The sequence below is a fragment of the Falco cherrug genome, chromosome 1 (assembly GCF_023634085.1).
Source record: "Falco cherrug isolate bFalChe1 chromosome 1, bFalChe1.pri, whole genome shotgun sequence".
Lineage (NCBI taxonomy): Eukaryota > Metazoa > Chordata > Aves > Falconiformes > Falconidae > Falco > Falco cherrug.
This window is the reverse complement of record NC_073697.1, coordinates 101,202,420-101,216,449: the sequence shown is the minus strand read 5'-3', so window position 1 is coordinate 101,216,449 and position 14,030 is coordinate 101,202,420. Positions and strand designations below refer to the sequence as shown.

Genomic DNA, 14,030 nt, shown 5'->3' with positions numbered 1-14,030 from the left:
TTCCCAGCTCGAGTTGCAGAAGGACCTTTGTAACCCTAAGCTGCAGCTGTGCAGAGTTAAAAGGTTGCTCATCAGATCATGACTTTGAATTTCCAACCTAAGCTGACCTGAACATCCACAAATAGATCTTCTCCCACTTTACTAACATATTTTTGCACTTCTAGCATTAGAAAGACTCACGTATGGCTTAGAAACTTCTGTCCAAGAGCCGAGCTTGGTGCAGAGCAGAAGCAACCTTGCCCTGAAGTTCAGCAGGATCTCAAGAGTTTCAGGAGGAACCAGATTCAAACTCCACCACTTCCACCTCTTCCTCCAACAGTTCACAAAAATACCTGCTCTTGTTTCCATGCAATCAACCAGACAAGGGCAGGAGTAGTGACAGTGCAACTGCCTGGGTGCCAGGTGGCCTGGGTGGCCAGGCACAGGAACGCAGAATGCTCACAGCCTCATTTAGCTGGCTTAGCTAGAGGGATTTCCTAAATGCCACCTCAGATGCTTCCCTGGCGGAATAGCTGGTATTCGCTCAGTTATCACTAACCACCACCAGACCGAACAAGAAAGACAAGGTTATTTTCACATAACTGGGCTCCTCCAAATCTCATGCATATGTGTGTTCATGCAGGCAGAGAAGGAAATCTCTCTCATTTTCTCCCAGCCACAACAATCCTAAAGGTTTCATGCACTCTGAGGAAGAGGAGCTGAATATAACATGGACAGCATGTTCTTAAGGCCAGCTGGCAGTAATTAACCCTTTTTCCTCCCACTAGCACTGCATGCTGTTCATGCTGCAAGTGGCTCTCATGTGCTGCTTCTCCCACCCCTCTGAATGTCTCTGCTTGCACACTGCAGGTAAACAGCTTATAACCTCTCCTTAAGGTCCCAAAAGGGATCTGGGGGCTCCGAGACAGCACAGTGCTTAATAAAGCTAGGACTGGCACTCAAGGGGCCATCCTGCAGCCTCCAAGGGAGATGATGCTCCTTATGGAGACATGCATGCATGCACCAGGACCCCAGCCTGCAGCACAGAGCTTCACAGGGGTGAGCTGCCATCTGGTCCCACATGCCCAGGGAATCTGTACTGGGAACGCAGGACAGCCACCAAGATGCTGAAATCTCTCTCGCGGCCTGGAGCCAGTGAACACCCTGAGCTGCATCTTTGTGTCAACAGCCAGCCCAGCTTTCATCAAGATACGGAAAGGGTGTTCCAAAGAACAGCTAATACCCACACCCTACTGCATCACCTCCAATTCCTCTTAAAAAATGACAGTCCACTCAAGCAAAGACCTGCAAGTGCCTCAGAAAGCTTGAATGACACACAGGGGTACTGGAGGAGCCCAAACCCCTTGTGAAACACAGGTGCTGGAATTTCTAAGGCTTGCAGAATGGTGGAAGCAAGCAGCCAAAGGCTGAGAAGAAGAAAACTGGTCCCATTCACTGCAGGGAGGTGCCACCACCAGCACAATGCACTCAGAATTCTGAGTACAGGTACACCCTTCCCAACCCCGACGTATCTTTACCTCTTTTCAGCACCACAAATAAAATTACTGTAAATATTCCTTCATTAGGCAGAGGGCACCACTTCCATACTTCTACATATGAAGGGTGGGCTTTTCATCACCACAGCATGATGCCTCACCCCGCAGACACATAGCGGGAAAGCAAGGAGCTATGACCACAGATGGCAGAGATCTGAAGCCTTGTCCCTGGTAGCACATCCATTGCACAGACTGCCCTAATTTGCTTCCAGCTGGAGAAAAAAAGATAGGAAAATTGGCAGGAGATGGTGACTGCCCTGAAAGGTACTCCCAGGACATCAAAAGCAAACTGATGGGAGCCAGGCAGCTCTGCCCCACAGCCGTGGCTGAACCTTCGCCAGCTGCTGTGGGCTAAGATGTTCCCAGGAGCAGAGGTGTTATCAAGAGTACTCTAGTTTGTAACTATCAGGTCTGAGTATTTCAAATGAAGATCAAGGTATGAACTGGTTATCTAGATCTTTTTAAAGGTAAGGAGGGGAAGGGAAAGACTTTTATCATTTATCTTATCCTAAAAGTTAAAGTTTATCCTCTATCTGCTTAGCATATATCTATACCAGGGTGAGATGAACTGCACTCAGACACGTATTTCTGTTTCTCTGCACTGCCTAGGCAGGTGATCTACATAAGCTGATGCAGAGAGCTGACCAGCTGTAGCCAAAGGGACTTCTTGTTCTGCCTCCTCTGCTTTTGTTGCATGAAGGACATCTTTGTTTCAGGTTCCTCTACAAAAACAGTTCATTTCCTCAAAGCCTAAGGAGGTCCTCAGGTGAACTGAAAGGCCACTAAGCCACCGAGGTGGCCTCCCAGAAATAAACCCCTAAACTTCTGATAAAGAGAAGTTACTATTTTATACCCAGTAAATCAGGACTAGGATGGAGAGTGCCATCTTTTCATCTTTACAGGATGACAGAAAACCTTATAGATCTGTAATACTGCATTTAATATTTGTTCAAAAACCTGCCCAGATGTGAGCATGTAACAGAAATATGAAGCAAGAAGCCTGTGAGAAGAGGGACCAAAGGACAGAAGTCAAGGGCTATCAACTCCCTATGCCAGCAAGATGGGACAATGGATGGCTAAGCTGCAAAATGCCATCTAAACTAATGGTCATGGTCCCCTCAAAAGGGAAGCAAATCACTGTGGAAATCCAGACACCTACAATCCCAGTATCCCCAGCAGTAAGAAGAAGGAACGCTGCCATGGGACTTGAACAGCACACAGTATGAGCTGAGCCCTGAGCTGCCGGCAGCTCAGCAGCTTGCACTAACTTACCCGCCAGGTTAGTTTTAAGTAATGTATTAAGTTACTGGGTGCTCATTAGGACTTCCATTAGCCATAGTTAAGGATTAAACCACCACTAGTGCTGTCTTCAAGGTCATTTTAATCAGCAGCTAGTCTTTGGAGAAGAAATGAGAAGTCTTAAAATCAAAGCAAACAAAGCTCTTAACCAACACTGGACCAAGTATTTGTAGGAGCAGAAAGGGGAGAGCAGCTGCTGACTTACACTTGCAGTGCTGCGGATAAGGCAGAAGCTTTTAGGCATGCCCTTGCCAGCCAGAGGGCACTGGGGCTGTGCCCTCTGACTGCAGTGATCACGGGTAATTAGCTAAGCAACTAAGCTCTCAGCATGCCTCAGGCAACAGGGTTTCCAGCCAGCCTTCCCAGGAGCTGCCTGAAGAAGTCCAGCCCCAAAGTGCCCATGGGTTAGCAGACAGCCCTACAGGGCATCTATTAACCAGGCACAGACCTCCATCCCTCCCTGCAGACCTGTATTTAACTCAGAAGTCACAACAGGACTCCAAGGAGGTTGTCAAGAGTTTACATCAGCTCTCTACCTTCAACTGCTGACAGAAGCTCAGGTAAGTAGGTGGAAGCAAGTGCTTATTTCTACAGCTTGCAATTGTAAGTTGCTTTCTCTCCCTTGCTATGGGAGACAAAAAGCCTACGCTCTCTTCCCAAAGAGGGGTGTGGGGTTTTTTTGTTGGTTTGGTTTTTTGGTTTTTTCTTTTCCAAAAGGAAAAAATCATTTTAAAAAATCAAAGTAACATTTTAATAAAATATGAAAAACCCACAAATCCTTTTCAGAAAGTCCTTTGAAACTGTAAAGTCATCTTCAGGTATTCATAAGGAGCCGAAGACCCTCTTGTTTAGAAGAAATCAAACCATCTGTGGTTGCAACTAAGGGTAAGCCAGGGCCAGGTCAGGCTAAGTATCTCTCAAGGCACAGGAAAGGAGCACAGTGTAAAGCAAAAGCTTCCACGTTTTAACTCCAAAGTTCCAGTCTACACACCCCAAAAAACATACAGGTCCAAAGAGGGGTGGAAAGAATTAAAGATGGCTTCTCTACAGAGAAGAATTTAAAAGATGAAAGCCCTTCAGATGTCTAAAGGGAATGTGACAGATCTACAAAATCCCAAAAGGCACAGGGATGCTTGCAGGCAGCACTACACTTCACCATTACGCCCAATACAAGAACTAGGGACCATCAACTGAAACGACATGGGGCACATTCAAAAACAAAGCAAGAGGAGCTACTCTGCACAACCCAGCAGCGCGGCTCTTTGCACAACACTTCACAACTGCAAATCTTTACTTTGTTTTGAAAAGCAACTACATGAATCCACAGAAGAAAAATCTACCAAGGGCTCATGAAACATCAATCAATCGTTTCTGGATTACCAAGTCCCTGAGCTACAGATCCTGACAGGTGAGGGCATACACCAGAGAAATGCTTCCCCCAGGCTCTCCCTGCAGCATTCACCGGTGGCCTCCTGTCAGCAGGGTATCTAACTAGCTAGGCTTTCGATGGACCCAGCCTATCCTTTTCCATGTTACCTGGAGCAATATTTTGATGCATCTTCCATGTGTTCATTCACTTTTTTTTTCATTTTTATCTGGATACAACTGCATCACTCTCATCTCAACACCATACAGAGCTGTTGGGTTTTTACGCTTCTAATCTGACACTGGGAAATTCCAACTTGAAGTGTAAGATACTTCACCAGGTTACAAGGGCATACTTCAGCTCTCCACCCCAAAGTAAGCTCCTGCACCTGAAGTGTGGCAAGAAGCTATTCCAACAGAAAGCCCAGAAGATCCTGAGGCAAACCCAGGGAGCATGACCATAGGGACTACATCAAAAATGCTGCCTGCATAACTACTAGACCTGAAAGTTCAATTAATGCAGAGCACATTTCCTTTTCTATTGCAGTTGTTAATAGATCACACAGAGGATAATCCCATAGCAGACAAGGCTATTTCCTCAAGCAGTCTGCCAGATTTATTTTTTTTTTTTTTTTTTAAACATTTAACCTAAATTTTCATGTCCTCAATTTGAATTTCCAGCCCTTTGACTGATTCTGCCATTCTTCTTTGCACTCCTTCCAACATAATGATACACTTCTGGCAGTGGCGAGCACGAAACTGATGATAATACCCTGTTACTGCAGCAACGCTCAGGCTCCCTGCCCACCCACAGCCCATTATGCAGATCACCATGTTGCCTTCAAACTCCTATTCAAACTACCGCCCCAATGACACTTTCAGCATATCTTTCAATATTTCTGGTCTCCAGCTTTCTTCCCCTCATCAGACTGCATATTTTGGGTTATTTCTTGCTGGAGGCATTAGAGGCACTTTATCAGAGTGTATCTCAGCAATCTGGTTGTTTTGGCTGTGTTTCAGTCTTCCCAGATTCTTTTATACCATATTTTTATGTGGCTAATTACTGTGACATTTCTGCTACTTCAGTGGTACCAGAGCACATTAACATGGTGTTAAACCTTCAAATGAGAGGTGACCAAGGAACAGAACAAAAAAACCCCAGCATTAAGTTTTAAGGTAAAATAAATCAGTAAGTCACAAAAACTGGATGATTGTGTCAGTAGTCCAAGGAGGCACAAGGGGACTCCAGTCTTATGTAGTTTTTTCCACTATGTTCCAATAACAGGTGTAAGAGTAAACTTACTCTACTAACAGCATCTTAGCAACAGTAATAGAAGATCTCTATGTTATTTTATATAATACATTTCACTAAAGCACTCTTTCCCATTCTTGCATTTGTTGTCATACATCTAGCAGCAGCACAAGAGTTGGACACACAAAGAATGAACAAAACCACTGACACAGGACAGAGGCAGACTAGACTACATACTTACCATCCTCAGACACTGTCCAAAATCTCCTGCTTCAGTCACAGCTCAGTCTCTTTTTGTCTTCCACTAGTCTCACCTGCAGCAAAGAGACAACCCAGAGTAGAAGTTTAGATCAACAGTAATGATACCTCAGCATGAACATGGGGGGGATGGGAAGAGCCCAAGAGTCTTGCGAGCACACTACCTACCACCACTAACATGCATTTTAGTGTCCTTTCCAGAATCTGCTGGAAATCAGATTCAGCATCACAAGGGAGACACCAAATCCTTTTGGTCTGCTGCTACACAAAGCACTTGTTACCCACCAGCACACACCAGCCAGTACTCCAGGGGTACAAAAAACACACCTCAGGGGAGCACAGGGGGAAGGGGGGGTGGGGAGCTGAAGCAAGACAGACTTGGTCATTATGGTTCAAGGACTTGGGGAGGATCCTCCTTCATATGAAACTTGAGTGCTTGGAGAAGACTGTTGTGGTCTTGGGAGGAGTTCACCTCTAAAATCACATCTTGTCCTACCTAAGAGGTAGTGCAAGGTGCAAGAGCTCAAAGTGCCATGCAAAAACTAGCAGCTCCTTCTGCCAGCCTTCCCCCCACTAGCAGGGGGACTGATCACAGGAGACGTTCTGTAGGAGGCGAAAAGCCAAGCAGCAAGACTTGAGCAAGGTTCTGGTCTGAGAAAATCCTTTCCAATAGCACTGGGTGGTCCCACAGGTGACCCTGGAATTTCCATGGAGCAAGAGACCCTTCCTTAAGGTTTTCAGATCTCTCCAATATGGGATCATTTGCTCACCATCTGTCCAAATTCTGCCCTCTGTTCTGCTCTTCCAGCCTCACATAGGGGACTGAATTACACACAATTAAACACCGCCATCAGAAACGGGTTGTAGCTGCCCTGTGCACTCCTGTTCCCCATGCCACTCACCCAGCTGTGCAGCCCCTTCACTGTAGCACAGAAATCTGCACATGTGTCCCAACAGTTTTTAAAAACAACATTTTAAGTAGGGATGTTCAATATTTGAGCGTAGCCTAAAGATGGCTTAAAACACATCAACCAAACATGATTTCTGCCAGTTACCAGCAGCCTGTAGTACACCAAAGCTTCAGGAAGACTCAAGGTCTTTGATAAGTGTTGTCATTTATTTTAACTGTTTTCACCCTTAGATGAGAAAAAACATCAACAAATGTGGAATTTGACATTGTCTAAACACCTCACACAACATACCCTGGCTGAGAATTACTCCCCCTTCCACCTCCAAGGGATCAGTTCAGCTACAGAAGTGTTTCTCCTACTCAAGGCTTTCCTTCCACTCTGGGATTTCTTTCCCATCCGGATTTAAGTGAGGTTTGACACCTGCGCATCAAAAGGGCAAGCTGAATGCCAGCACTAAGGAGACATTTTTGAAACTTAATCTTCATCATGGGCAAGCAGTAAGCAAGTCCTTTAGCACTGCTACATGATACAGGAGGCAGCTCCCACCCTGCTCCAGCAGTGCTGTCAGGTAGAAGTAATTACCCTTGCACTTCCAGTTAATTTCTCAGGTCCTGCCATGCACTTGATGACAAAGGACAGGAAAAAAGAATGGGAGTCCAGAAAGGATGTAAAGCTTGTGCATGATATATTACCTTATATTTGAAAGCAGGTCACCAAGTTTCAGGAAAACATGAGAAAATCCACGATGGGAATCAACTTTATTCCTAGGAAAACAGAAAAAGCCAAATACTGCAATATGTCTCTTCAAACCCAGATCCATCCTGTTTCTTTTCAACTACAAAAGCCTTTTTTCCACTATTTAGCAAGATGACCACACATATCAGACTTCATACGGAGAAAAAAATTCTAGCAGCAGCTTACCATGCCACCAGGAAGAATCAATGCAGCTGCTGACTTACAAATTACATGAAAAGTACAATTAGCAAGGGAAGTAAAATGTTAAGTATACTTTGTTCACTAGTCTGAAGTTATCCAAATTATTGATAATACCAAATGACACACAAGTACTTTTCCTGCAGTACACTTTGTACCAATTTATTAAATCATTGCTAATGGCTACTCCAGTTTCTCACTTCCTTCCTTGTAGGAGAAGTCAGTAATTGCTTAGAAACTGCAACTCTCTTTGGCTACGTCATGTTTGAGGATGTTCCTCCTGGCTCCCATCCCCCAAGCTATTCTTGAAAGCCAGTTGCCCAAGAGGAAGGCAGTTCACCGCAGCCAGCCAGGACTCCTGCAGCTGCATTAGCTCAGCCCACAGGAATGCTGCCGCTCCTCCACCACCAAGGGCTTCCTTGTCCTGGACAGAGCAGGGATAAAGCGGAAGGGGCTCCTGAGGATTTATGGGATGAAAGAAGCCAGGAGATACTACAAAAATGCAGGTGCTGCTTGTACCACCCAAGGAACTTGCAAGTTCCAGCACTACCTGAATTATACTTGGCCCAGTCCACCCATCTGGAGGCAACTTCACTCACATACCTGTGCAGCTCCATGTGCTCCTCTGCCGGCACCCCAAATGCATCCCCCTGTTTCAGGGCTGGCTGTGGTCCTCCTCCTTTTAAAGGCTATTGTGTTCAACTGGCTGCCAGCTCCGCCACTGTGGCTTCCAGTCAAACTGTCTCCAGCCCTTGGGAGGGAGGATAGCAGCTGCCCAGTGTGCTCAGCACCACTGCCCGACACCTCCCCTGGCTGGCACCTACCACCTCTCCTGTGCAAGTCACACATGCGGTTATGCAGCTGCTCAAGGAGCTGTTCCCCATGCAAGCGGTTGGATTCCCCCCAAATCCAGGTCAGAAGCTCCCCTAAATTCTTGGTCACAGGGAATGGGCTTCAACTAGCCACCTGCTGTGCCCAGCCAAGGCGCAGGCTGACACTGCTGAGTTAAATGAAGAGGGCACCAGAGAGAGAAAGACATGATAAAAAGAATGAAACTAGAGAAAAGATAAGAAGAGCATAATGCCTTTCCATGCACAGATGGAAACCACAGTCTAGAACTTCATGCTGGTTCTGCTGCTGTGTAATCACAGGCAGAGCACAGGGCTTGTGGCCCACGGCTGGGGGCCAGCAAAGCCAGCAGCCCCCTTCCCTCCTCTTTGTTCAGCTGCAGGGAGGCACAGGACAGTGCCAGTCCTGCTGAAGAGGCTGGTAGGGTCATGCTGCCTGACACACCTGGGTTGGGGGAAGTAGAGAAAATAATTCACTTGAGCATTTTTATAGCCTGTATCCTACTCTGGAACTATTAATTTTGAAGCCAACCTCTCAGATAATAAGGAAGTGTCAGAGTTGAGACCACTCATAAATATCTTAATTTGTTCTCATCGTAGCCCTCTTGCCTATGTGACTCACGCGTATGATTGTACACTTCATTACACAATTGCATTATTTCCTCCAGGGATCTTTGCCTCTCCCTGTAAGAAACAGAGCAGCAGGGACCGAAGCAGTGGCCGTCTTGAAACCTCTGCCCCTGTTTGCTGCAGATGCTAGAAGAGACACAGGGGCTGTGAGAAAAAAGCTGGATAGAAGGATTGAGCTCTGCCTGCAGAGCTGGACCCATCATCATCTGGGATGCTCACCCACTGGCCAAGCCAGACATTTCACAGATGACCAGTGACTATTCTCCATTTTCTGAACTGTAGCTCTGGACTCAAAGACACCCAGGTTGCCTCTCAGTTGCAAGCCAAGTCAAGGTGCCATATGAACTGTGTGCACACTGGAAAACCCTACTCTCCAAGCAAATAATTAGGCTGTCAAAAATCAGAAGAAACATTTACACTCTCTCTCTGCCTCTCCACATCTCCTAGAGGTGGCATAAAAGCATATCGCTGCTTCACCAGTGTGCATTTACAGGAGCCTCACAGAAAAGCTTGTGAAAAGCTTAACAGCCCTGCCCTTCAGCACAGTCTGATCAACGACAGCGAGCCAGGCTCAGGAAACACTGAACAATAACAAACCGCATGAACACTCCCTGCCATCACCTGCCCCTGGCACGCTGCGGGGAGCAGAGGTCCTGAGGGAGGGAGGAAGGATGCCCATTGGGGCACACAGGGGTCTTTCAGATATGCACATGGGACCTTGGAAAGGTTGGAAACACAGCAAGCACCAATTATGGCTTCCAGCCTCGTTAGCACTGCTGCAATACAGTTTTCGGTGTGCACCCCAGGCGAGATGGGTGGCCCCTCTGCCAGCTCCACGCTTCCCACTATGAGACTCATTTTTAATTGCTTATAAAACATCGCCAATTGTTTGCAGTTGGAGTAAAGCTCTCTGTGCTCAGCACTTGCCCCAGGCAGAGATCTTGTTTTAATTTCAGCTAAAATGGTAGAGTTAGTCCTGATGTACTTAATGGGGAAAAAAAAGTCCCAATACTAAACTAGGGACCTTAGAAGAAACAACAAGGAACCCTATTATCCTTATTTTGATCCCAAATGAAACAGAACAGCCATTTCAAGCCTGTCAACTAATGACAGGCTAAAAATACAATTGTCAGACCACATAGTTACATGCAAAGCAGATTGTACAGGATGGTCTTCATTATTTTAAGCAAAATTACAGGTCTGAGGGCTGTTTCTAACAGTCCTCAACAATAAAATACTTTTACTGATAAATAACTGTTAAAAGAGATTGGCCTACCAGAGCTGAGGAATATCACTAATACCAGATGACAACAACAAGTTGCCAAAGTATTCAGATTGCTCTGCAATGCTAAGTGATCATCATTTAACTGCATACAGGTGTAACCAGAGGCAAGGTATGAATTCAGACAACCCAGAATTACCCACAAGATGAAGTGCTGTTAGAAGTGTACCTTAAGGACCCAGTCACCTCTGCATGAGCTGCCAGACAAGGAGCAGGCAAAGAGTCTACTGCAATAATATATGGAAGTAGTAAACAGCAGAGGTGCCAAATTGATGGCAACTCTGTCCCCAGAACTCCTGGGGCCATGGCTACAAATGTCTCCGGGTAGCCAGAGCTAAGACAGCAATTTGAAGCAGAAAGACAAAACCCATCTAGTGATCCAAAGTAAAACAAGCTCACATATATGGCTTAAAAAAAAAAAAAAAAGAAAAAGAAAAAAGACAACTTGTTCAATATGTTTAAGTATTTATGCAAAGTTATGTCAGCTCTGGGCAACTCTGCTGACAAGGATATAACTCAATCCAATTACTGGTAGATGAAGTATTCCATCAAGCTTATAAAAAAAGCTGTCCTTTTTACTGCTTAGAGTACTTAGGTCTGAATACACGAATCCCTACAGGTCTCTGAGTAAGCAGAGTTGCCTGCAATGTCTTCAGCATACCCCACCTCCAGCCACATTTCCCAAGGAGGTCGATGACCGAAACTCATGTTCAAAGTCAACGTACCTGCGAGATGTGGGGAGGGTTAAGAGCTGTTCTCTCACGGGAGGGGCGTTACCTGCCACTGCACTGCAGGCTGCACATGCATCACCTTTCTTGAGTGCCAGGGGACAGTCTCAAGATTGTCTCCAACCAACACGGAGCAAGACAGACATCATCCTGCTCAGCTCATGGCACAGAACCACCACCACCCCGGTTTACCCACAGCCACCGCAGCAGCTGGGAGAGGGTGACCACTTGCAAACCCTTCCTGGCCATCCAATCTAAATGCCAGTTTGTGATTAAGATGCCCTGGAAGCATTTTCCTTCATATTTAAAAACAATCAAGACCTCTTTGAACACTGATTAGGCTCCTCTTGCACTCAAAGCAGGAACATCCAGGTTTAAAACACAGGATTGCATCTGAGAGATCAGAGCAGGACACAAAGCAGCTCTTCACAGGACTGCAGAGAAACTGGGGAAAGCTGCTGTTGCCAGAAATGCTCCTGACCACACAGCACCATCCTACAGGAGAGAAAGACCCTCAAAAACACATCCAGATTTGGCTAGCGCTTTGCTTGTCTTCATGCACATTCTCAGCCCAAGTTTATACAGCTGTACAGGGAAGATGTTAGAGGCAGTGCTGTTATCAGTCATGGAGTCACAAGGGTAACATCAGGACAGATTATCCGGCCCTGCTTGACTGACAGCTAGGCATTGAGGAGGAGAGAAACAGTATATGCATGTGCCAGCTGCAAAGGAAGGTAGTTGAACATGTGTGTGTAGATAAGGTTACAAAGAGCACAGAGCAACAGGAGGACAGAAACCAGAGCCACGTTGGGAGGGCAAACCCCTAAAGAAGTGCTGAAGGAGCAGCAGAACAAGGGAGAGAGAACAGGCAGAGCAAGTTCAGGGAGGGGATTTCAGGAGCACAGCTGCCATATAGTCAAACTTCCCACATGGTAAAGTGAGAATAATTTGGAGATTTTTGCCAAGCTCAAGGTTTTTGCAGCAGCAGCTCCAGTACAGCAGGTAAGGCAGGCTGAGGAGACAAGGGGCTTCAGTCTGAACAGGCTACGTACAAGGGACTTATCATGAAAGGGGGCGGGGGGGGGGGGGGGATTAGCCACAGGAGGTGAGCAGGAATAGAGGTGAGCTTTGCCTTTAACAAGGGAGAAACTACACAGCAAGGGGAAGGATTCAAAAGCAGGTGAGAAATTGAGAATAAAGAGGAAGGGGAATGGTGCAAAGGGGAAGAATAGACAGCATGGGGTCAGACGCAAAGAGGACAAAACCAGAGGAGGACTTGTGCCTGGTGCAAGCAAAGGAAGTGTCATGAGAAATGCAGAGAGGCAGGAGGGGACATTGACACAGTATTTTGCGGTTTTCTCTCCAAAGAAACAAGGTCCTCTGCAGTAAAAAAGAAGGGGAAAGAAGACTGGAGAAGTCAGAAGTGTGCCCAGAGCAACCATGGGCTTAATACCTGACAAAAAGCTCTTGTTTAGCAAAGACCAGAGCAGATCTGACATGAGCTGTAAGTTCACAGGCAGGGCTGGCCCCGAAGTACTGCAACGGACACACAGCTGCTGAAAGTGAGAATGAACTTGAAAGTTTTTGGAGAAGTAACTACGTGAGAGTGAGAGGAGAGATGGGATGGAGGTTGCAGAGCCTGGGAACAGCAATGCAGATCGCAAGGGCAGAGACACTCATGGCAACAGGGATTTCTGCTTGAGCAGACCTGGGGCGAGTGCCCCAGGGCAGGAATGGCACCGGGGCACGGGCAGTTCTGGGGTTCCTGCTGGTGCACAGTGTAGAAGTGAGGACTGTTGAGGGTGGGAGAAACAGTGAAAGTGGCAGCAGCGGAAGGAAGGATGCAGAAATGTGGGAGGGTGCAGAGAGAGCTAGAGGGGGAAACGGGCAAACAAGACTAGAGCTTTGGGGGGAATACCACCAGAATTTGAAAAATGTCTAACTAACGATAGGCTGGGCCAGGGATGCTCCTGTAGTGATTATCTGCCACCCCTGTCTTTGCTTCAGGCCCCAGGAACAGCTTAGCCTGGGGACACTATCAAAGCAGTCTAATGACAACTTGTTTTGCAGAAGAATGAAGAAACAGGGGAAGGGGAGATTCTTATAGTGCACCCAAGCTGCAGGAATACTTCAACACCATTTTGTCTGTTCCACCCTTTCCTTTGCCACATCTTGCTCAGCCAGGAGTCAGGAGAGATGGATACACTGAGGAGCCAGGAAACAGTTTACACCATGTGCAAAATGGTAGTGCACAGGCACTGATAGACTCTAGCAAGAAGGCTCCAGCAGTGGCACTCAGATGTCATCAAGGTGTGCAGGATTATGAGGGAAGAGAACAGAGCCCAGCACTTTGCCAGATCCCTAACAAGCACTGCTATCCATTGCTGCAATGATTTTAAGCATAATTAATTTCAACAGCCTGCCTGCCAGCTGACTCCACTCTTTACATTAACGACAGTGAAAGCCCCACATACGGCAGCGTGAGGACTGTTAGCGTGCATTACTCAAGATCATCTCTCCTTTGTCTTACCAAGACCATGGCAGTGAAATACCTTGCTTTGCCGACAAAGCAGCCAAGGGGCTGGGGGCAGCCTGTGGCACCAGGTGGCAGCAGCACACCAGGGATGCTCCCCTGCCAGGTCAGCCTCTGCCTCCTCCTTCATCTTCCTAACCAACCGGCAGAGAACAGGGACTGGCAAAGGCTCTGCACGATGCCACACGCACTACCATCGCTGTGCTGATTCATCTCCCATGACAGCCAGTGAGAAGCTGAGACAACAGCAGACAGTGAGACAGACTCATTAATTCATTTCAATGACACATGGAGGAACCACGGACCTAAGGAGCCTCCACTGCCCCGGTCCCAGCCCCACCCTCCAGGCCTTTGATCCCAAGCCGGCCGAGAAGGGATTCGAAGCCAAGGCTCCAAGCTAAACTTCATAACCACTAGACTAAAGGAGACGGGAAGCTCTGCTTTGACAAACGTTTC

The 14,030-nt window shown here is 46.8% G+C and overlaps 1 protein-coding gene across 6 annotated transcripts in view; it reads right to left on the bottom strand.

The window, feature by feature from the left end:
• Window positions 1-14,030, bottom strand: part of MTMR4 (myotubularin related protein 4) — a 56,427-nt gene that overhangs the window by 29,686 nt on the left and 12,711 nt on the right. For 5 of the 6 annotated variants that reach the window (XM_055712838.1, XM_055712828.1, XM_055712857.1 and 2 more), the window contains one exon: window positions 5,693-5,765. In XM_055712838.1, the coding sequence (XP_055568813.1) occupies window positions 5,693-5,695 (3 nt within the window). In that variant the 5' untranslated portion in view covers window positions 5,696-5,765. Of the gene's footprint in view, window positions 1-5,692; window positions 5,766-7,312; window positions 7,385-14,030 lie in introns of all 6 variants that reach the window. The other variant, XM_055712850.1, reaches the window with a different exon arrangement.